The sequence below is a fragment of the Megalobrama amblycephala genome, linkage group LG13, assembly GCF_018812025.1.
Source record: "Megalobrama amblycephala isolate DHTTF-2021 linkage group LG13, ASM1881202v1, whole genome shotgun sequence".
NCBI classification, from domain to species: Eukaryota; Metazoa; Chordata; class Actinopteri; order Cypriniformes; family Xenocyprididae; genus Megalobrama; species Megalobrama amblycephala.
The window spans coordinates 20,239,690-20,260,816 of NC_063056.1; the positions used below are offsets into that span (position 1 = coordinate 20,239,690).

Here is a 21,127-nt window from a genome sequence, read left to right on the forward strand (position 1 = left end):
GAGATCCCATAATAATTTTAAAATAGCTTTACAATAGTAATAATTAATGTGATATTTTATTATATGATTAATATAATATTTTTAAATATAATGGTTTCATTATAATATGGTGATTATTACACACAAATTAATACTGTATGATTTACCATCTGAATCTAACTATGTCAAATAGAAAATTCTGGTATCAGTTGCAACATGGCTTATTTCTCCAATCAGGAATGAGCATAAGAGATTATATTCATATTACGTATGCTCAGTTAGTCCCTCTTGGAAGAAAGCATCCACATGTGACCAATCCTTCTGCAACAAACAAATTTCAAGCTAAAAAAGTTATTTTTTTTTATGATCAGATTTGCAGATTTTCTAAACTGTTTGCATGAAGCACTTTAAAGTCATATTATTTTAACCAGTGTTTTCTTAGCTTCTAAAAGACATAGCTTGCATATGTCAAAGCTATTGTGTCAAGCTAACATAGCAAGTTTGTCATGGTTGTCAGTGTGGGGACATCTCTTATCACAACATTGGCGTAAAACCTTGTCATCACAAAATTGTATGTATTATTATTAAAGAACACCTTTTAATAGTTATGTGTCTCTCCCTTCTTTAAGTAAACAGCTTTTATTTAAATTAAAATCAGACTAGACATACATTTGATCTGTTTTGTGTTTTCATTATGCCACAAGAGAGAAAATGAACAGATAATGGTTTCCCTCTGTTCTGATGTTAGCAGCAAACATATGAAGTGTAAAGCTAGGACACTGAGGTCTGAGGCAAAAGACTGCCATTTTCCACATAACCTTGCAAGAATAAGAATATATTCCAATATTTACTTAAACACACAGTTCAGTAAGCTAAGTTCACGGGAGTATAATTCAATTTCAGTGTGTTGATTTTGATTTTAAAAAATGTTTTGTAGTAAGTTACCAATGGTATTGTAGTAATTTATCAAAACCTGGATGTCACTTGATTTCCCTTTTACAAGTCTTTGTCTTTATACAGCCAATTTAACTTAGTGAAGAAGACCCAGTCAGTGTACAAGTAACATAAATAGATTTGAAAATGATGGTAAATACTGGTTTTATTACATTTTAATAAATGTTGCAACTGCAGCTGTGGACTGTTGCAACTGTCCCGTTATGGGGGCAGTTGCAACATTTGACTTTGTCTATTCAAGTATAAATTATACATATATTATATACACATGGCAGTGTGGGTGGGTAACTGACAGATGTATTGTATTAAAATTTTCAAAGGAAATGCAAAAAGTGTTGCAATCGTCCCTACTCTCCCTCTAAATGACATCTAAACAAAAACAGAAGCAGTTCAAATCAATATAAATTTATATATATTTATAAATGATTTTAAATAATTTATAAATAAATTGATATTAATGCTAATTATTACATATCAGCGATTTAAAGTCTAATAACAGCATATATATATATATATATATATATATATATATATATATATATATATATAATTCTAAATCGGACATGAGCTGCGGTGTAGGTGGAGTCGTAGGCAGTGAATGGTGGTGATTGCAAGTGATGTCACTTGGTAAGGAAGTGGTTACTGAGAGTTTATTTTGCACATTGTGATTTCATCGACATCCAGCTGCTTAAAACTTCCTGTTCTCTGTAAAATCATGAAGGGTTTGGTGCAGAGGTTGCTGGGTTCCTGTGACTCATCAAGAGATGTATCTAAATATGGATATTGCTAAAGGACAAACACTTCTGAGAATAAGACACAAATAATCCATTATAGTCAGATAGTACAAGAATAAACAGCTGAGATGATATTAGGATATTGACAAGTCTTTAATATGCGATTCATTCTTAAAGGCAGCATTCATAAACAAACGCATTGATCACAAACATTTTGACTTTTCCTGATTCTCTTCTCTCCACCAGCCACTGAGTTTGTTTCCATGTGGTAAATTCTAGAAAGAGTATCTTGAAATAAAAAATATGAGAGTTACTTATATATTTTTTTATCCTATAAAATAAAATACATTTTGTTGTGATAAAATCTCTTTGTGTCTATTTATTTTTGTTTTATTTGGTGAATCTTGGGTCATTTCCTCTGATTCGGAGCATCAGTGGACACTGATGAATGGATGTGGCAGTATCTACTCACATTGCTCTCTTTGACATGTTTTCTGCAGGAATCCCAGAATACGTCACATGTGTCAGCAGCTAAACATCAACAGACACATAAACAAATATGGTACATGTGATCTTGTATTTTTTTTTTATTGTATACAAGTGCTAGAGTATATAATTATTTACCTTCATGAATTGGTCTTACCAAATAAGAAATAAAACTTACATCAGAATCAACGACTTCTTCTTTGCTATCTGAAAAATTATAACAAAATAAAAATATTGGACAACAAATAGCACATCCACATTTCTTGATCAATGCTATAACTTGAAACTGTTGAGTTCACTTTTACTCCTGTTGTCATGAAGTGACTTTTTATTTGGGATTGTATTCTCTATAAAACATTTAATGTAGCCGTCATTTCATCATGTACCCTTTTTTTTTAAGTCTCTTGGGCTCACCAAGGCTGCATTTATTTGATCAAAGATACAGTAAACAGGGATATTGGGACATATTTTTAGAATTTAAAATAACTGTATATTTTCTGTATATATAAATTTTTAAGTCACTGATATCCCTTCACAGCAATTCTACAACCTGAAAGTGACGTTTAAGCTTATATTGTTTCAACTGTTTGTTAAATATTAAGAATTACAATAACCTACCAGCCTTTTTTGTATGAATCACCCAAAGCATAACAGCAAGAAGGAGAACGGCTAATGCAGGAATGATAACAACCATCACTAAGGGAAAGACACATTCAGGGTCAGTTGTGTTTAATCCACCTTGTTATTTTGTACCCTACATATTACTAGAGCATTTGGAAATGAGGTTCTTTCAGAGTATGGAATGTGTTTTGGTGTATGAACTGAATTGAATCAATCATTTGAATTATTTGAATGTCTGAGCACAACATTAAGCTAGAAACACTCTTTTGACAAATTGTATTTAATCTTATTTTAAAGCTCCACAGACATGATTATTTAAGTTTTCATTAACACAAACTACAGATTGACATATTGTGTCTCATTTTAATATTTCTTGAGCAAAATTCAAAGATTTAAAGTTTCAAGCACACTGACAAACTTGTTATAAGAAAGTTTGTAATCCACTGTACCTGAGAGAAATCAGTTATATTTGAGAAGAAAAGAGACACGGTAAAACACTGAGGTGAGAGAGACAGTGATTACCGAGTGTAGGAAGTTTTGGTGTGGTGTGGACCAGAATCACTGGTGTCACTGCAGATTGAGCTGTGTAGGATGAGTGATAGATTAGATCATACTCCAAAATATGACAATTATAAAAATAAAAAAAAATGTTAATTATGACAAAATCACAATGAATAACAATTTTTATAGCATTTGTTTGTTTACTTTTTAAAATAAATTATTTATTATTCCTATTTTTATATAAGCTATTTTTATAATACATCATTGTTCATTGTTCATTTTTTTCATAATACATTGTTAATTTATTCAATTTTAAATGTTAAAAATGTATTAGTGAAGGTAAAAATTAACATTAACATTAATAAATGCTGTAAAAGTATTGTCATGTTATTGCATTAAAGAATTGAACCTTATTGTAAAGAATTGCCTCAAATTTAATAATATTTCTGACATTATTTCTATTTCTATTTCTGACATTATGAGGGCCTACTAAAACTGGTTTATAATATTGTTTTCTCACCTGAATTCTTGTTACTTTTTGTGGTTGAGGTCTTCAGTTCATTTTTCCTAATGAGACATCTCAAATCTCTGTTGAGATCTTCACTCCGGAGTGTCAGATTGCTGATACAGTGTTTTGGGGAGAATGATATCTGATATCTGGAGTCTGTCATCACACTAACACCAGCCTGATTCACCCAGATCAGCTGAAGTCCCTCAGTACGGACCAAAATATCACAAGAGACTCCATAATAATACAACTGACAGGAGAGAGTCACAGAGCTGCCTGGTCTGATCTCAGTCTGTGAGGATGATGAAGAGACTGAAACAGAAAATAAGACAGAAATCACACTACAGCCTTCACTCTTTTCATTACACATATAAGTTTAATGGAAGAATGTGGTCTTTTTAAATTATATGCAATCGTAAAATTACCAAGAACATGCAGATAAACACGTGCATCAGTTCCTTGTTTTTGTCCATTCACAAATTGTTGGCAGGTGTAAAGCCCATAATCTTCTTGTGTGATGTTCTTGATGTTCAGAGAGCAGTCAGACCCCAGACTCAGTCTCTCATGTCTCTCTATGTTATTCTTCTTTTGCCCTAAAGTAATCAGTTCATCTGTCTGTGATTCTTCGTATTTATTATAGGTCCATGTAGTTGATGTGCAGCCAGAAAGAGCATTATTACAGGGCAGACGGACATTTTCACCAGAACTGCATAACACATGAGTCTCATCCACTCCACTGGTGCCTGAAACACAAAACTCTGAGTGATCATTATGCTGATCACTGATCATTATATTGTATAAAATAAAACCACATAAACAATGGTACATGAAGTAAAAAAAATTTTTTTAAATCACTCTGCTAGCCAATATAAACCAGTGTTTTAACAGAGAAAACATTTGTAGATTTGTTAAAATCACCAACATGCTCTTAATATGAAAATAAAATTGCATCATGTCTCAGCGTGCACCATTGTGTCCAGTGCAGGATACACTAGTCTGGTTTCACAGACAGGGCTTATACTAAGCCAGGATTTGGCCTTAGTTCAAATAGGATATTTATAGCTTTTATAAACATACCCTAGAAAAAAAAATTACTGGTGTGCATCTTGATACGAAACAATGGCTCATTGCCATTGATCATATTTTAAGATATGTCAGTACAAGCTACTTGCAGTTAAAACAGCTCAAACATTGTATTTTAGTCTTGGAGTATAGCTTTGTCTGTGAAACTGGGGGAGTATGTACACAACTCAGAGATCACAACATGAATAGCTTCAAGAATAAAGAGCTGATGTTCAAACAAACTCTTTACAAGTTTAATTCCACTAAACAAGGAACTGTAATAGCATGTTATAATACATAATATAATAGTACAATATAATACCATAATATAATAGTCTTGTAGAGGAAATATGGATTTCTTTACCTTTGAAAAATGAACAGAGAATGATCAGTCCCAGCAGACACACATGACACTTAGCCATTTTATCATCCCTTTCTGTCAGTCGTCCTCTACATTATGTGGTCACGACTCTTTCTTTAAACATCATCAGCTCCTCCTTTCTTTAACTTCCTCTAACATGACCATCTGAGAGTTTACAACTTGCTACAGTTGTTATTCAGTGACATTATGGCAGTGCATAATGGAGAGGTGCTGCTTCACAATCCTCTTTTATATATTTACTCACATTCAAGTGGATTTTACAACAAATTTGCCTTTTCACTCATGCTTAAAATTAATTTACAGTACATATTCTCTAGGAACTGTCACTCAGAGGGACTTCTTGTACCAGGGACTTTGTAGCGAATTAACTCAAAGGGGAAATATTAATAATTATTCATAACTCAATATGATTATTAATTATGATTAATTATGAATATGTAAATCTGTTAATCAGATTAACTGGATGTAGCTACATTAAGCTTAATATTACAATCAATTAACCTATTGTCAAGTCAGTCAAGTCAAATTTATTTATATAGCGCTTATAATTGTTTCAAAGCAGCTTTACATATTTAGGAGCACAGAAAAAAGAGAAGTGGTTAAAAATAAGCTGTACAAGCAAGCGTGGTAATATGTAACATATACAAGATGGTGCTACATTAAGCCAATGTCGGCTGACTCCCAGGGGTGGAAAAAAGCCCCTAGGAGAAAAACCCAGCATGCTAACACTGGGAAAAAAGTCCTAGGAGGGAAAAAACCCCTTGGAAGATATATATAATACATGTAAATGGATATGGAGATCAAAATCTGAATTATACATTTTTATTATAGAGATTAAAAATAGATTATATATAAATATATGTAAGCGGATACGGAGATTTAAAAATCTGAATTATAGGTGCAGCCAGAACTGGATCTGTAGGCCCATTGTCTCCTGGGCTACGTTGTAGTCAGGTCCAGACACAGGTTCTCCATCTGATCTGGATACGGCCTGGATCCAGCACCCGGCAAACCTCAGGATAAGCAGAGAGACTGATATTAGCGTAGATGCCATTCTTATTCTGATGTACAGGTATATCTAGTGTTATAGGAAATGTTCTCGGTTCCGGCCGACCTAATTATTGCAGCGTAACAATCCTTTAACGGATTTGAAAAATGTTAATGTATTGATAATGTGTTATGTGTATGCAAGAGCAAAGAGATGTGTTTTTAGTCTAGATTTAAACTGACAGAGTGTGTCTGCTTCCCGAACAATGCTAGGAAGATTGTTCCAGAGTTTAGGTGCTAAATAGGAAAATGATCTGCCGCCTTCAGTTGATTTTGATATTCTGGGTATTATCAACTGGCCTGAATTCTGAGATCGCAATAGACGTGAAGGACTATAATGCACCAAGAGCTCGCTTAGATATTGGGGAGCTAAACCATTTAGAGCTTTATAAGTAAGTAGCAAGATTTTAAAATCTATACGATGTTTAATAGGGAGCCAATGTAATGTTGACAGAACTGGGCTAATATGGTCATACTTTCTGGTTCTAGTAAGAACTCTAGCTGCCGCATTTTGGACCAACTGTAGTCTGTTTAAAAGCCGAGCAGAACAACCACCCAGTAGAGCGTTACAGTAATCTAGTCTTGAGGTCATGAATGCATGAACCAACTGTTCCGCAATTGTCAGTGAGAGCATATGTCGTAATTTAGATATATTTTTTAGATGGAAGAAGGCGGTTTTACAGATACTAGAAACATGACTTTCAAATGAAAGATTGGTATCAAAGAGCACACCCAGGTTCCTAACTGAGGACGAAGATTTAATGGAGCACCCGTCAAGTGTTAGAGAGTATTCAAGGTTTTTTCGTGAGGAAGTTTTTGGTCCAAAGATTAGAATATCAGTTTTTTCTGAATTTAATAATAAGAAATTTCTTGTCATCCAGTTTTTAATGTCAGCTATGCATTCTGTTAGTTTTGTGAATTTGTAGGTTTCGTCAGGGCGCGAGGAAATATAGAGCTGAGTATCGTCAGCGTAGCAGTGAAAACTAACACCATGCTTCCTAATTATCTCTCCTAAGGGCAGCATGTACAGAGTGAAAAGCAACGGTCCTAGTACTGAGCCTTGTGGTACTCCATATTGAACTTGTGATCGATACGATCACAAGTCCCGTGAACACTCAGTGTTGATTGTTTATTAATTCTAAGAAATAAGAAATGTTCATTTCCAGGTTATGGAAAAATAACATTCTTATTGTACCGTGCTACTTAGAGCATGTAGTCAGGATCTGAATCACTTAAGAGGCAATTTATTAGGAGACGGAGTCAGAACCAAACAGGTATTGTGCACAATCTTTATTACCTAACTCACAAACACATAACTAAACTAACAAACACATAACATACATGCAGGTCACACACTAGGTAGGTAAGAATATGAAATGATAGAGTTGAACCGGAAATGGAACTGTTACTGGAGCTATAGGAAAAAGTCAAAGACAATCTGGAAAAGAATCATCAGTTTCCTCAGTAATAAAACACCTTTGCTGACAAAGGTAAGTTTTACAGATCAATACTAAATCGCTGTTTAGTGTTCAAATGTACGATACTTGCAAGATGCCTTTAGGCTGAGGAGCGTCGGATCTACAGGTTGAGGAGAGATCTTGAGGATTTTGTCTGAAGTTGTTGCCAGTCTTTTCTATGTTGGATGTTGAGCACATGGCTGGTTTGTAGGCCGAGGCCAGCAAGCCTAGGCCTACAGGCCTTGGCCTGAAGAGGCCTGCAGCAAGGAGACGTTTGTTCAGTGGTCCCAGAAGCAAGGAAAGAGAGGGAGTGGCATTGTTCTCTAGCTTTTAACCTCTGGTCAAAGTCCAACCTCTTAAAGCTTTTACGACCAAGAAAGATTAACAAGCTGAGTTTTTGAATAAGAACTATTAAAGGTGCTAAAGAGGATGTTTTGTTTTATACATTTTTGCAATATTACTTGAAACTGTCTTCACGAACTGATAAAAGACTATTTATTAGGTGCACTGAAAGGAATAATATTAATATACATCATCTGTGCACGAGGTAGGGCCTTAAAAACATCAGCCAATCATTTACGCGATCATCGCGTAAACGATTGGCCCTCTGGCTTGTCAATCACTGCCGTGACGTTCCTTGTGAGAGAGGAGCGCGGCTGCAGTAACTTTCCACACTCCACAGGCGCCGCATGCAATGTTTTTGTCAGGAGACAGGAGTAACAACTGCAGATTATGAGTTACCTGCGGTGAGTCCGACATAATGAATCCACTAACACAACACAGTGAATGCCGGTGGTAAACACTCGTGTTCCGATACTCGTGCACGAGTATTGGGAGGCGTTCCTTTGAAATGAGCTTTGAAGGAGGGGGGCTGTTCTTACGCATGCGCTCATTTCAAAAACTCACTAACAGTCTTTGGATTCTCAGTCGACGAAAAAATCCTCTCTATCACCTTTAAAGATTCTTGTAATACTGATGTGTTGCACAGGTATGGACATACTGCATACACAAGACACTAAACATGGCATGATTGAAGTTACCTTAAATGTATCATAAAACATACACATACATACGTGAATACAATGATTGTAATACAGCAACAGTAATAATGGATACCATTTCCTGGGAATGTGCATGTTCATTTATAGAACAGTCTGTCTATACATTAATGCAAGAGAGTCTGTGTTATGTGTGGATAATGCAGGAAAGAGTCTCTTCTCTGCTCTCCATGCGGCAGCCACATTCTTTGGTGCAATAAAACTTGTAAATGAGAACTTCTCGGGGGATGGAAGCCAGACCCCAGAGTGAGCTTAAAACTATTGGTTAACTAACAAATAATTGTGTCTGATTTGTCTCAGTCATTACAACTTTTAGCGTACAGTTTTTCTGTTACAAGCTCAATATGTCACATCTCCTCTAGAGCAGTGAATCTCAACCTTTTTTGAGTAATGGACCCCCATCATATTTGGAGCCATCCTCAAGGACCCCAGAATAAAATTGGCTAATTGGTATCATTAATGTCTTTGTGATGACCAAATGCAATCATGTATAATTTACTACTATGTTGTTGATTGTCCTATATTTAGAAATGTTAGTTCTTCAAAAATTCTTATTCAGTATTTTATAAGGACCCCTGGCATTCTGTCAACCACTAGGGGTCCATGGACCCCTGGTTGAGAAACACTGTCTAACGGTGTACTGTTGTTGATTGTGAATATGAGAACTCACCTCCCAAATGAACCTGTGAACCCAATTTAGAGACTTTTGCACACAAGTCACTCCTTTTAATATTTTTCCACATGATATTAAATTCTAGTTAAGTTATTAAAAAGGTGCTCACTATCCATGACTCTTAAAAATACTCTAAAAGAATCATCACACTCTGCTAGTGTTCATGCAAAATTTTCTCACAATAAGTGCTGTTTTTAGCCATGTGAATACTAAGAATCAAACCACAGGATGACATTTTTGGTCTTTGGAGAAATTGAGACAAAAGTACAATTTTGTCTGTTTTTATAAACTTGTTGACCTACAAAAGCACATTTACACAGTATACACTGCCAATCACAAATACAAGAGTAAAATGAAAAGAAAAAAAAAAAAAAAAACTTGATCAAAACTACATATATGAATGAGGAACAAAAGTTAAAGGATTAGTTCACTTTTAAATAACATTTTCCTGATAATTTACTCACCCCCATGTCATCCAAGATGTTCATTTATTTCTTTCTTCAGTTGTAAAGAAATTAAGGTTTTTGATGTAAACATTCTAGGATTATTCTCCTTATAATGGACTTCAATGGAGCCCAAACAGTTGAAGGTCTAAATTACAGTTTCAGTGCAGCTTCAAAGGGTCATTTTCGGAAAAAAAAAAAAAAAAAGTAAAAGTATATGCTTTATATAAACAAATGTTCACCTTCTAAGTGCTTCCGCCAAAACTGCGTTTCCGTATTCTCCAAAAAGTTTACGCTGATTGTCCTACACCTTCCCTATTCTACTTACAGAAAAAAAATGTAACTAGTGCTGCGTTCGTTCTGTAAGTAGAATAGGGAAGGTGTTGGACATACAGCATAAAATTTTGGAGAATATATGAAGACTTCAGATGCAAAAGCCTCTAAGTGCCATCTGAAATTTTCTTATAAAATGAACAGTTTTATCAAGCTTGTATGTTTATGTTGAGTTATTTCACATTAATGGAAAAGAAAATGACCTATTAATTGCCATTAAAGTGAAATTACTGAACCTAAACATATGAGCTTGATAAAACTGTTCATTTTATAAGAAAATTTCAGATGGCACTTAGAGGCTTTTGCATCTGAAGTCTTCATATATATATCAATTCTAAATCGGACATGAGCTGTGGTGTAGGTGGAGTCGTAGGCTGTAAATCATGAAGGGTTTGGTGCAGAGGTTGCTGGGTTCCTGTGACTCATCAAGAGATGTCTCTATGGATATAGCTAAAGGACAAACACTTCTGAGAATAAGACACAAATAATCCATTGTAGTCAGATAATAAAAGAATAAACAGCGGAGATGATATTAGGATATTGACAAGTCTTTAATATGAGATTCATTCTTAAAGGCAGCATTCATAAACAAACGCATTGATCACAAACATTTTGACGTTTCCTGATTCTCTTCTCACCACCAGCCAGTGAGTTTGTTTCCATGTGGTAAATTCTAGAAAGAGTATCTTGAAATAAAAAATATGAGAGTTACTTATACATTTCTTTATTCTATAAAATAAAATAAATTTTGTTGCGATAAAATCTCTTTGTGTCTATTTATTTTTGTTTTATTTGGTGAATCTTGGGTCATTTCCTCTGATTCAGAGCGTCAGTGGACACTGATGAATGGATGTGGCAGTATCTACTCACATTGCTCTCTTTGACATGTTTTCTGCAGGAATCCCAGAATACGTCACACGTGTCAGCAGCTAAACATCAACAGACACATAAACAAATATGGTACATGTGAAAAATGACTGTTATCTTGTATTTTTTTAATTGTATACAAGTGCTAGAGTATAGAATTATTTACTTTCATGAATTGGTCTTACCAAATAAGAAATAAAACTTACATCAGGATCAACAACTTCTTCTTTATTATCTGAAAAATTATAACAAAATAAAAATATTGGACAACAAATAGCACATCCACATTTCTTGATCAATGCTATAACTTAAAACTGTTGAGTTCACTTTTACTCCTGTTGTCATGAAGTGACTTTTTATTTGGAATTGTATTTTCTATAAAACTTTTAATTTAGCCGTCATTTCATCATGTACCCTTTTTTTTTTTAAGTCTCTTGGGCTCACCAAGGCTGCATTTATTTGATCAAAGATACAGTAAACAGGGATATTGGGACATATTTTTAGAATTTAAAATAACTGTATATTTTCTGTATATATAACTTTTTAAATCACTGATATCCCTTGCAATTCTACAACCTGAAAGTGACGTTTAAGCTTATATTGTTTCAACTGTTTGTTATAAAATATTAAGAACTACAATAACCTACCAGCCTTTTTTGTATGAATCACCCAAAGCATAACAGCAGGAAGGAGAACGGCTAATGCAGGAATGATAACAACCATCACTAAGGGAAAGATACAGAAAGACACATTCAGGGTCAGTTGTGTTTAATTCACCTTGTTATTTTGTACCCTACATATTACTAGAGCATTTAGCATTGAGGTTCTTTCAGAGTGTGGAATGTGTTTTGGTGTATGAGCTGAATTAAAACAATAATTTGAATTATTTGAATGTCCGAGCACAACATTAAGCTTGAAACACCCTTTTTACAAATTGTAATTAATATTATTTTTAAAGCTCCACAGACATGATTATTTAAGTTTTCATTAGAACACAGACTACAGATCATTTTAATATTTCTTGAGCAAAATTCAAAGATTTAAAGTCTCAAGCACACTGACAAACTTGTTAAGAGTTAGTTTGCACAAAGTTTCTAATCCACTGTATACCCAGAGAGAAATCAGTTATATTTGAGAAGAAAAGAGACACTGTAAAACACTGAGATTACCGAGTGTAGGGAGTTTTGGTGTGTTTGTAGTCGAGGGATCCTCATAGTTTGTGGTGTGGACCAGAATCACTGGTGTCACTGTATCAGATTGAGCTGTGTAGGATGAGTGATAGTTCAGATACATCATTCTCCAAAATATGACAATCATTTAAAAAAATGACATCATATGAAAATATGGCAAAATATGACATCATTAAAAAATATGACATCATTAAAAAAAATGTTAATTATCAACATGAATAACACTTTTTATGGCATTATTTAGTTTAATTTTGTTTACTTTTTAAAATAAATTATTATTACTATTTTTATATAAGCTGATTTTGATTTATAATACACTATTGTTCATTGTCAACTTTTTTCATAATACACTGTTAATTTATACAATTTGAAATGTTAAAAATGTATTAGTGAAGGTAGAAATTAACATTAATAAATGCTGTAAAAGTATATTCATGTTATTGCATTAATGAATTGAACCTTACTATAAAGTATTGCATCAAATTCAACAATATATTGTTAAATATATGCTTTTTATTTCTGCAATTCTTGTACACTCTTTATCCTCGCTGAAAGATAATATAATTTCTGACATTATGAGGGCCTACTAAAACTGATATATGAGATATTGTTCCCACCTGAATGCTTGACAGTGGCTGAGGTCTTCAGTTGGTTTCTCTGAGTAACCAGACATCTCCACTCTCTGTTGAGATCTTCATTCAGGAGTGTTGTAGTCAGAGTGATGATACAGCGTGTCGAGGAGAATGATATCTGATATCTGGAGTCTGTCGCCAGATTCACACCAGCCTGATTCACCCAGAACAGCTGAAGTCCCTCAGAACGGACCAAAGTATCACAAGGGTATCTATCATATGAATACAACTGACAGTAGAGAGTCACAGAGCTGCCTGGTCTGATCTCAGTCTGTGAGGATGATGAAGAGACTAAAAGAGAAAATAAGACAGAAATCAAAAGACATACTTAATTTTTTTCAGTAATGTGTGGGTTTAAAGGGAGAATTTGGCACTTTTTAAATACAGTTTGCATTATCCTACAATTACCATGAAGAACATGCAGATAAACATGTCCATCAGATCCTTGGTGTTGTCCACCATTTTGTTGGCAGACGTAAATTCCATAATCTTCTTGTGTGACTTTCTTGATGTTCAGAGAGCAGTCAGACCCCAGACTCAGTCTCTCACGTCTCTTTATGTCATTCTTCATTTTCCCTTTGGTAATCAGTTCAACTGTCTCTAAATATGTTAACCTGAACTACCAACAGGATTTAAACTGGGTTCAGAGATGGTTTTTGCTCTATGTGGGTTGAACAATGTGGTCAAACTTCCATGCTCAGCAGTCACATGTTTCGAAACAGTGAGGGCACAGCTCTGAAAACACATTATTATATTATATATATATTATATTATAACACAGTAAGCATAACATGTAGCATAAAACACAACCTTAAAGGTGCCCTAGAATTGAAAATTGAATTTACCTTGGCATAGTTGAATAACAAGAGTTCAGTACATGGAAATCACATACAGTGAGTCTCAAACACCATTGTTTCCTCCTTCTTATGTAAATTTGATTTGTGCAAAAGACCTCCGAAGAACAGGCGAATCTCAACATAACACCGACTGTTACGCAACAGTCGGGATCATTAATATGTACGCCCCCAATATTTGCATATGCCAGCTCATGTTCAAGGTATTATGCTGTGTTCATGTCACACGTGATGTTATATTTGGAGCTGTTCGCGTCCTTTTGGTCCTTGGACTGGGAATTATGCGTTTCAGAAAACTCCCAGCTTACAAGCCGTAACTACGAGCTCTACGAGGACATGAACACTTTTTACAAGCTAGAATCTCATAACTACAGGAATTACGAGGCCGCGTGAATGGACCTTTAGACAAGCCAGTATTAACATCTGGAGCTGTGCACAGCTGAATCATCAGACTAGGTAAGCAAGCAAGGACAACAGCGAAAAATGGCAGATGGAGCAATAATAACTGACATGATCCATGATATCATGATATTTTTAGTAATATTTGTAAATTGTCTTTCTAAATATTTCGTTAGTATGTTGCTAATGTACTGTTAAAGGTGCCCTAGATTATGTTTTTAAAAAATGTAATATAAGTCTAAGGTGTCCCCTGAATGTGTCTGTGAAGTTTCAGCTCAAAATACCCCATAGATTTTTTTTTATTAATTTTTCTAACTGCCTATTTTGGTGCATCATTATAAACGCGCCGATTTATGCTGTGGCCCCTTTAAATCCTGTGCTCTCCGCCCACAAAGCTCACGCTTGCCTTAAACAGTGCCTTAAAGGTGCTAAAGAGGATTTTTTCGTCGACTGAGAAACCAAAGACTGTTACTGAGTTTTTGAAATGAGCGCATGCGTAAGAACAACTCCCCTCCTTCAAAGGAACGCCTCCCAAAACCCGTAAACACTCGTATTGGAACACGAGTGTTTACCACCGGCATTCGCTGTGTCGTGTTAGTGGATTCATTATGTCGGACTCACCGCAGGTAACTTATAATCTGCAGTTGTTACTCCTGTCTCCGGACAAAAACATTGCATGCGGCGCCTGTGGAGTGTGGAAAGTTACTGGAGCGAGCAGCCGCGCTCGTCTCTCACAAGGAACGTCATGGCAGTGATTGACAAGCCAGCGGGCCAATCGTTTACGCAATGATCGCGTAAACGATTGGCTGATGTTTTTAAGGCCCTACCTCGTGCACAGATGATGTATATTAATATTATTACTTTCAGTGCACCTAATAAATAGTCTTTTATCAGTTAGTAAAGATATTGCAAAAATGTATAAAACAAAACATCCTCTTTAGCACCTTTAACAAAGTTTACACAGCTAATATAACCCTCAAAATGGACTACAAAGTGTTCGTCATGCATGCGGCATGTATGCGTCGGATTATGTGAGTATTGTATACTGTTATATTGTTTACATTTGATTCTGAATGAGTTTGAGGCTATGCTGCGTGGCTAAAGCTAACATTACACACTGTTGGAGAGATTTATAAAGAATGAAGTTGTGTTTATGAATTATACAGACTGCAAGTGTTTAAAAATGAAAATAGAGACGGCTCTTGTCTCCAAGAATACAGTAAGAAACAATGGTAACTTTAACCACATTTAACAGTACATTAGCAACATGCTAACGAAACATTTATAAAGACAATTTACAAATATTACTAAAAATATCATGATATCATGGATCATGTCAGTTATTATCGCTCCATCTGCCATTTTTCGCTGTTGTTCTTGCTTGCTTACCTAGTCTGTTGATTCAGCTATGCACATCCAGACGTTCTGCCCTTGTCTAATGCCTTTCATAATGATAATGTTGGGAACGTGGGCTGGCATATGCAAATATTGGGGGCGTACACCCCGACTGTTATGTAACAGTCGGTGTTATGTTGAGATTCGCCTGTTTTCCGGAGGTCTTTTAAACAAATGAGATTTATATAAGAAGGAGGAAACGATGGAGTTTGAGACTCACTGTATGTCATTTCCATGTACTGAACTCGTTATTCAACTATGCCAAGATAAATTAAATTTTTCATTTGAGGGCACCTTTAAATGTGGTTAAAGTTACCATCGTTTCTTACTGTATTCACAGAGACAAGAGTCATGTTGTTATTTTCATTATTAAACACTTGCTTTCTGTATAATTCATAAACAGAACTTCATTCTTTATAAATCTCTCCAACAGTGTGTAATGTTAGCTTTAGCCACGGAGCATAGCCTCAAACTCATTCAGAATCAAATGTAAACATCCAAATAAATACTATACTCACATGATCCGAGGCTGCATGACGAACACTTTGTAAAGATCCATTTTGATGGTTATATTAGCGGTGTGAACTTTGTTTATGCAATATATTATAGAGTTGCGAGCTTGGGGGTGGAGAGCGCGAGCATTACTATAAACAATAAACATAAACAATGCCATAAACAAACAAACAAACACCTTTAAAACAATGATTCCAAAGTTTTTTATATGGCACATACATATACAGTACATATAAATACATTCATGAATACAGTAAGAGAACAGATAAGAAGAAGTTGCAACCAAGAAATTAAAGATAATTAAAAATGTAAACAACCCAAAGTAAAAGTTTAACAAAGTAAAGCAAAAATAAAAATGGTTTAATAAGCAATGCCACACACTTTTGGTTATTTGACACAAGAAACTACCAGGGTACATCTGACATATCTGAGATAAATATTTGTATTAGTTCAATTCTGATGATTACAGATTTGTTTTTACAGATGTTTTACATATTTTCTGGAAAAAATATAACAGCATTCATTTAAAGTGTAAATTCCCATTTTAAACATTTCCAGCAAACAAGAGCAAGTTCAGTATCTTCTGTTTTTACTCAAAGACACAAAAACATTTGATTTAACTTTTGAAATTTTTGCTCAAAGTACGTTTGAAAAACCCCTGAAATTTCATATGCACACTGCAATGTCATATTTAAAATATTTAACACTCACACTGTCTACCTGGTATATTTTTGTATAAGAGACAGTCTATACATGCTAAAAGCAAGAGTACAATCTTTACCATGTTCTTCTCCAGGAATATGACATGTTTTAAGACAGACATCCAACTGATAAACCTTCTTTCCAGTTGATGGAGTTGGTTTGTCTTATTTCTATGAAGACTAAATCAAATCAAATAAGATAACATTTCTGACCCTGACTACAGATTCAGAATAAATCTGAATTATACAAAATGTTTTTCCCCTTCTAATACACGTGGTTGAAAATTTGGTAAACATTTTTACAGTATTACTTTTGAATTGTGTCTTTGTACCCTTTCACAATACATTTACCAAAATATTAATAATATAAATTAAAATAAAAGTTCTGTTCCTTCACATACAAATATATAATACTCCCAAATTCTCTTAATAGTTTGGAAAAACTCCTTATCTGCTCATAATATGAAGGGGTATTTTTTTCTACTTTTTCACAGAGGCGTGAAAGTCCATCCTGAGCTGCATATTCTGTTCCTCTGATGGTAGCGTAAGTCACTGTGTCATTAGAATGATCCTGAAAGAACATCACAGATTTTGTCAATCAATGTGGAACCCACAGCTATTATTACTTAATTTATCTACAAATTCAGAGCTACATATCAACAGCAAAGGAGGGTGTTATTTTCTCTGAACAGGATTTTCATTGGCACTGATGGAAGAACAAGTGAATTTGGTGTCTTCTACTCACATTATCCTTTTGTACTTGCTTATTACTGGAAGAAGTAACCTCAGAATAGGTCACATCATCTGTCTGTTCCTAAACATCAATGGAAACATGGCAAATCAGGTTTAATACAGAAAAAATACATCTGTCACTACACTGCTCTATTATAGAATAGACAAATAGACATATAATGAATGAACTTCAAACTTAATTAAGTTTTAAGTCATTTTGTTCACTCACATTGGTGTTTGGTGTAGAAGGAGTGGACATGTTGATTGTTTCGTATGTCCTTTTATGTTCATTCACATCTTTGCCCTTAGATAAATAGTTATAAGGAACTGCATGAATTACAAACTTCATTGAACTTTAAAGACAGTAATCCAGTCTAAACCACTGTCATTACTAAACTCACCACAGAGCTGTCAGTTCCTCCTTTGTCTGAAAAAAGTGATGAAAAGTGATTTGATGTGAGTATTTACATGCAAAACACAATGTTTCCAATGGTAATCACATTCAAATAAAAAAGGCAAGAAGTTTGTTGCAGTGTTAAAATTGATGAGGAAAAAGTTTCTATTTTCACTTGATAGTTCTTTGTGATTGATCTCACAGAAGTTCTCAGCAGGAAAACAATTCAGAAGTTCATAGTTCAATATCCACATAATCCAATTCTGTTATTCATACACTTACCAGGTCTTTTTTTATAGATTACACAGAAAACAGCAACAAGGACAACAGCTAATGCAGCAGCCACAGCAGAAATCACTACTGTCAAACGAGAGGACATAAGGAAACAGTCATATACTGGTGAATACGGGTACCATCTGTAATGAGTGCGTTCCCTGATCTTTTGCCTCATCTTGCCCTGGATTCTGGTTTGCAATTGTATTAAATATATTCTGCAAACGCATCAATGTCAATATACAGACAAATACAGTGATAAAAAGCACCATTCTTTTCAATATTTCTGTGACAGGTTTTATTCCTCAAAGTTAATTTTACTCAAAGTTTAGATCTGGAATCAGTCCGATAGTATTCTATTCTATTTCATGAATAATTCATTTATATGATGCTTTATGTTCTAACAACATTTTTGAATTTTCACAGAAAATGGTTTTGGGAATTTTGCCATAAAGCAGAGGTCTCAAACTCAGAGTTTAAAAACAGAGTTTAGCTCCAACCGCTCCAACTCATCTACATTTCTAGTAATTATTAAGACCTTGATTAGGGTGTTTAATTAGGTTGAATTAAACTTTGCAGGACAGGGGCCATCCAGGAACTGAGTTTAAAACTACTGGCCATAAACTAAACAAACTGCAGAAAAGTAAACATTAAAAAATAGTTGTTTCTCATCTAAAATAAATTACTGCAGTACTATGACTGATGCCCCTACTGTAAAAATATCCAATAAGAAAATGCACAACTGTATTGTGGTAAAGTATTTTTTTTCTGTTTTCTGTGGATTTATGATAGACAAAGTTAATCTGTAAATAACATCATAAATTGTCATGTTGCTTGACCATCATTATGTACCTTGTACATGAAAATCCTGATGTGTTTGTATTTCCTCCAGAGTTTGTGGTGTGGACTGGAATCGCTGTTGTTGTATCAGCTTGAGATGTACAGGATGAATGTTAATTCAGATGCATCATGCTGTTTAATATATGATCATATTTATCAATTTTGATTACTTGACCATCACATACCATAAAAGTTACAAATTCTTGCTGTTATGTTTCAATTCCATTATGTACAGAAGAATTTGTTGGGCTCTTATTACTGAGTGTTGGAAGCGATGCTTTGAGTTCACTGTCAGAGTGAAAGAAACTTTTGATTTTTTGTTTTAAACCCTTGTTTGTTTGTTTTTTCTGATTATATTACAAAGATGAACCATGGTTTTACTATATTTTACTATAATAAAACAGTTGATTTTCATAAGGGTAGTCCTTGACATTATATGAGGGTTTTTTAAAACTGGTTTATAATATTGGTTTCTCACCTGAATTCTTTGTTACTTTTTGTGGTTGAGGTCTTCAGTTCATTTTTCCTAATGAGACATCTCAAATCTCTGTTGTAATCTTCCTTCCGGAGTTTCAGAGTGCTGATACAGTCTGTTGAGGAGAATGATATCTGATATCTGGAGTCTGTCGCCAGATTCACACCAGCCTGATTCACCCAGATCAGCTGAAGTCCCTCAGTACGGACCAACATATCACAAGAGACTCTATATGAATACAACTGACAGGAGAGAGTCACATAACTGTCTGGTCTGATCTCAGTCTGTGAGGATGATGAAGAGACTGAAACAGAAAATAAGACAGAAATCACACTACAGCCTTCACTCTTTTCATTACAAATCTAAGTTTAATGGAAGAATGTGGTCTTTTTAAATTGACCATACAATCGTAAAATTACCAAGAACATGCAGATAAACACGTGCATCAGTTCCTTTTTTTTGTTCATTCACATATTGTTGGCAGGTGTAAAGCCCATAATCTTCTTGTGTGATGTTCTTGATGTTCAGAGAGCAGTCAGACCCCAGACTCAGTCTCTCATGTCTCTCTATGTTACTTCTTCTTTTGCCCTAAAGTAATCAGTTCATCTGTCTGTGATTCTTCGTATCTATTATAGGTCCATGTAGTTGATGTGCAGCCAGAAAGAGCATTATTACAGGGCAGACGGACATTTTCACCAGAACTGCATAACACATGACTCTCATCCACTCCACTGATACCTGAAACACAAAATACATCTGAGTGATCATTATGCTATATATTTTATAAAATGAAACCACATAAAATACTGGCACACAAAGTAAAAGATTTAAAACGTTATTTTTGTTTTGTTTGCTTAAGGCAATCACTCTGCTAGCCAGAATAAACTAGTGTTTTATCAGAAAAAAACCTTTGTAGATTTGTTAAAATCACCAACATACTCTTAATATAAAAATATGCACCATGTTTCTGTGTGTGCCTCTATGTCCAGTATTAGTGCATTCAGAAAGAATACAATATGTACTGACACTATAACAGATCACAACATGAATAGTTTCAAGAATAAAAAGAGCTGATGTTCAAACAAACTCTTTCCCAGTTTAATTCCTCTAAGGAACTGTAATAGCATATTATAATAGATAATATAATAGTACAATATAATACTATAATATAAGTCTTGTGGAAATATGGATTTCTTTACCTTTGAAAAATGAACAGAGAATGATCAGTCCCAGCAGACACACATGACACTCAGCCATTTTATCATCCCTTTCTGTCAGTCGTCCTCTACATCATGTGGTCACGACTCTTTTTTTAAACATCATCAGCTCCTCCTTTCTTTAACTTCCTCTAACACGACCATCTTAGAGTTTAAAACTTGCTACAGTTGTAATTCAGTGACGTTATGGCAGTGCATACAACAAATTTGCCTTTTTTTTTTTTACTCATGCTCAGAGGAACTTCTTGTGCTCAGGGACTTTTAGGGTACAGTTTTTCTGTTACAAGCTCAATATGTCACAATTCCTCTAGAGAACTGTGTGGCTGTTGTTGATTGTGAAATGAGTTCTTTGGTGTGAGAACTTGCAGACTGTTTAACATAAATATGGTCATCTCTGAACCCAATTT

The 21,127-nt window shown here is 34.6% G+C and overlaps 2 protein-coding genes across 12 annotated transcripts; both read right to left on the reverse strand.

Moving 5' to 3' along the window:
* Nucleotides 1-1,801: 1,801 nt before the first annotated feature.
* On the reverse strand, nt 1,802-5,362 carry LOC125243854. 6 transcript variants are annotated; one of them, XM_048153698.1, is made up of 8 exons: nt 5,210-5,362; nt 4,209-4,526; nt 3,796-4,095; nt 3,297-3,356; nt 2,772-2,849; nt 2,332-2,360; nt 2,140-2,198; nt 1,802-1,955 (listed from the first exon to the last, which is right to left on the reverse strand). In XM_048153698.1, exons 1-8 carry the CDS (start codon nt 5,265-5,267, stop codon nt 1,943-1,945), a joined length of 915 nt encoding a protein of 304 aa, XP_048009655.1. In that variant the 5' UTR covers nt 5,268-5,362; the 3' UTR covers nt 1,802-1,942. The 6 variants fall into 6 exon arrangements, with proteins under 6 accessions (XP_048009655.1, XP_048009654.1, XP_048009652.1 ...); XM_048153697.1 differs by having other exon boundaries at nt 2,311-2,360; XM_048153695.1 differs by having other exon boundaries at nt 2,292-2,360.
* A 5,408-nt stretch (nt 5,363-10,770) lies between these two features.
* On the reverse strand, nt 10,771-19,646 carry LOC125243855. Of its 6 annotated transcripts, none has more exons than XM_048153701.1 (7): nt 13,336-13,521; nt 12,913-13,218; nt 12,275-12,367; nt 11,753-11,830; nt 11,312-11,340; nt 11,109-11,167; nt 10,771-10,924 (listed from the first exon to the last, which is right to left on the reverse strand). In XM_048153701.1, the coding sequence occupies exons 1-7, from the start codon at nt 13,496-13,498 to the stop codon at nt 10,912-10,914; spliced, it is 741 nt and encodes a 246-aa protein (XP_048009658.1). In that variant the 5' UTR covers nt 13,499-13,521; the 3' UTR covers nt 10,771-10,911. The 6 variants fall into 6 exon arrangements, 1 of the variants encoding a protein (XP_048009658.1); XR_007179152.1 differs by lacking the exons at nt 10,771-10,924; nt 11,109-11,167; nt 11,312-11,340; ... (2 more) ...; nt 12,913-13,218; nt 13,336-13,521 and adding exons at nt 17,271-17,360; nt 17,535-17,603; nt 17,751-17,825; ... (2 more) ...; nt 19,041-19,119; nt 19,507-19,595; XR_007179151.1 differs by lacking the exons at nt 10,771-10,924; nt 11,109-11,167; nt 11,312-11,340; ... (2 more) ...; nt 12,913-13,218; nt 13,336-13,521 and adding exons at nt 17,271-17,360; nt 17,535-17,603; nt 17,751-17,825; ... (2 more) ...; nt 19,041-19,119; nt 19,507-19,595.
* Nucleotides 19,647-21,127: the final 1,481 nt, after the last annotated feature.

Coding starts and splice junctions, on each gene's coding strand:
- LOC125243855 (XM_048153701.1), bottom strand. CDS start 13,498: ATGAAGAATGACATAAAGAGACGTGAGAGACTGAGTCTGGGGTCTGAC. Junction 12,368..12,912: donor AGCCACTGTCAAGCATTCAG/GTGGGAACAATA, acceptor CATCCTACACAG/CTCAATCTGATACAGTGACA. Junction 11,168..11,311: donor AAGAAGTTGTTGATCCTGAT/GTAAGTTTTATT, acceptor GTTGATGTTTAG/CTGCTGACACGTGTGACGTA.
- LOC125243854 (XM_048153695.1), bottom strand. CDS start 5,267: ATGGCTAAGTGTCATGTGTGTCTGCTGGGACTGATCATTCTCTGTTCA. Junction 4,527..5,209: donor TCTCTGTTCATTTTTCAAAG/GTAAAGAAATCC, acceptor TTTGTGTTTCAG/GCACCAGTGGAGTGGATGAG. Junction 4,096..4,208: donor TGTTTATCTGCATGTTCTTG/GTAATTTTACGA, acceptor TTTCTGTTTCAG/TCTCTTCATCATCCTCACAG.